At 41.6% G+C, this 2,391-nt stretch overlaps 1 protein-coding gene across 1 annotated transcript in view; it reads left to right on the top strand.

The window, feature by feature from the left end:
- HUWE1 (HECT, UBA and WWE domain containing E3 ubiquitin protein ligase 1) overlaps positions 1-2,391 on the top strand; it is a 147,838-nt gene that overhangs the window by 55,658 nt on the left and 89,789 nt on the right. The window contains exons 13-15 of the mRNA XM_017894320.1: positions 43-91; positions 624-725; positions 1,210-1,290. Coding sequence (XP_017749809.1) covers positions 43-91; positions 624-725; positions 1,210-1,290 — 232 coding nt within the window. The remainder of the gene's footprint in view (positions 1-42; positions 92-623; positions 726-1,209; positions 1,291-2,391) is intronic.

Raw genomic sequence — 2,391 nt, 5'->3', positions numbered from 1 at the left:
GGTCCCGGCCCCGGCCCCGGCCCCGGCCCCGGTCCCGGTCCCGGTCCTGGTCCCGGCCCTGGCCCCGGCCCGGGCCCTGGCCCCCGTCCTGGTGCGTACACACATAGATGTGCAGTCTTTCACAGTGGTAGAGTTATTAAACTATTGAAGAAGGCGGCTTTAGTCAGAACTTAAATGGTACATTTGGAGGTTAGCATCCCATGACTACTCATGCTCCTTCACCATTCTGGTATTCCATTTTCTTATATTAACATGTCTTTCATAGCATTTTATACTTTTCCAACAATTCGTACATTGATTATCAAAGCAGCCATGTTGGAGGGCAGATAATATCCAAAATGGGAACTGAGTGAGGTAAAAAAAAGTTGAACCTTTTTACTTTGTAATTTTTCTTTTTTACTTTAGACTTTTAATTTTAGTATTGGTAAAATTAAAAGTATTAGTAATTTTTTCAATTTCAAAGCTTAATTAAGTATTCTTCCCAAGATTCAGAGACCCCACTTCGAATGTCTTCTAATTTTATTATAGTGTATTTGGGTCTCTTAAAATTTTGTTTTATATGCTTGATCATGGTGGTTTAATGGCCAACTCTGCATAATTCTTTCGTCTTTCTTCATTGCCAGGAGCCCAGTGTATTCCACAACGAGCAGCACTTCTGAAATCCATGTTGAATTTCCTCAAGAAGGCCATCCAAGACCCTGCTTTCTCAGATGGCATACGACATGGTATTTGATTCCAGATAACTTTTTTTGGAGGATATTTTACTCTCTCAAAGATTGGTTCTTTTCATACTGTTCTGGCACCTGTTGTTTTACAAGGCAGTCTTTGATAAAGGCCATGCCATTTTCACTAGCTTTTAGTTGTTTTTTTGTCACTTTTCCTAGATGTAAGGGTTGCTTAGCTATTTTCATAATGATTTACCCTGTTTTCCCCCCTTTCCAGCTTTTGACTCTGTGCTTAATTCCATCTTATTACCCCTCTCTGACTCTTAAGTGTTTGTGTTCTTTTTTTTTTTAACCCATGTTAGAAAGCCTATTGCATGGACAAAGAACAAATAATAAAATAGTAGGAGACAACTAGGGGACATTAGATTAGAATTAACACAGGCTTTGAGGACCACAGTGTGATAATACATATCACTCAGTTATCCCCACTCCTCACACCTTTCCAAACTAATCATATTCTCCGTAATGTTCACTTTTCTCTTAGTGATGGATGGTTCTCTGCCTACCTCCCTGAAACACATCATCAGCAATGCAGAATACTATGGCCCATCACTCTTCCTCCTAGGTAAGTGGAGTTGATAGTTGGTTATAACAATTTGGGATAACCTGGCAGAGCTTTCTCTCTGTGTATTTATTTACTTACTATTTACTTATTTATTTATTTTTGAGACAGAGTCTTACTCTGTTGCCCAGACTAGAGTGTAGTGGCATAATCTCTGCTCACTGCAACCTCCGCCTCCCGGGTTCAAGCAAGTCTCCTGCCTCAGCCTCCCAAGTAGCTGGGATTAGAGGTGCCTGCCACCATGCCTGGCTAATTTTTGTGTTTTTAGTAGACAAATGTGAATAGTAAAATCCCGCAAGGATATAAAACACAGAGAGGCCGGGCATGGAAGCTCATGCCTGTAATCCCAGCACTTTGGGAGGCCGAGGTGGGTGGATCACCTGAGGGTAAGGAGTTTGAGACCAGTCTGGCCAAAATGGCAAAACCTCGTCTCTACTGTCTACCTGGACAGTAGACAAATGTCAATAGTAAAATCTTGCAAGGATATAAAACACAGAGAGGTCGGGTAGATATCTGTCTTATTGGTGATGCAATAAAGAAAGGTCAGAATTCAGTTTTAAGTAAATATCTATTTTCTAGGTGCCAAATACACCTTCTATAAGTAGTACATTTGTAATAAGTAGCATTATCATACATTTGGCTTATCTGTGCTAGAATTCTTAAAACGCTAAAGGAATTAAGTTGGAGACATGGAAATAGGGAAAATCTCCTTGTAGTGGTGAGCACTGTGTTTTACATTTTGGGGTGTTGGGGAGACTATTTTTGGCTACTACAACTTAGATACTTCCTTCCCCCCTTGCTGAAGAAATTTGGGATTTTTGTATATTAACCTTGTAGCCTTTAATCTTGCAGAATTATTAGTACATATTCGTTTTGTGGTTTTTTTTGTTGTTGTTTTTAGACGGAGCCTCACTCTGTCACCTAGGCTGGAGTGCAGTGGCGCGATCTCGGCTCACTGCAAGCTCCGTCTCCGTCTCCCGGGCCCACGCCATTCTCCTGCCTCAGCCTCCAGAGTAACTGGGACTACAGGCGCCCACCACCACACCCGGAGAATTTTTTGTATTTTAGTACAGACGGGGTTTCACTGTGTTAGCCCGGATGGTC

Source organism: Rhinopithecus bieti, unplaced genomic scaffold (assembly GCF_001698545.2).
Source record: "Rhinopithecus bieti isolate Rb0 unplaced genomic scaffold, ASM169854v2 scaffold_26020, whole genome shotgun sequence".
Lineage (NCBI taxonomy): Eukaryota > Metazoa > Chordata > Mammalia > Primates > Cercopithecidae > Rhinopithecus > Rhinopithecus bieti.
Note: the sequence above shows the minus strand (reverse complement) of the source record. Positions and strands in the feature narration are given on the sequence as shown.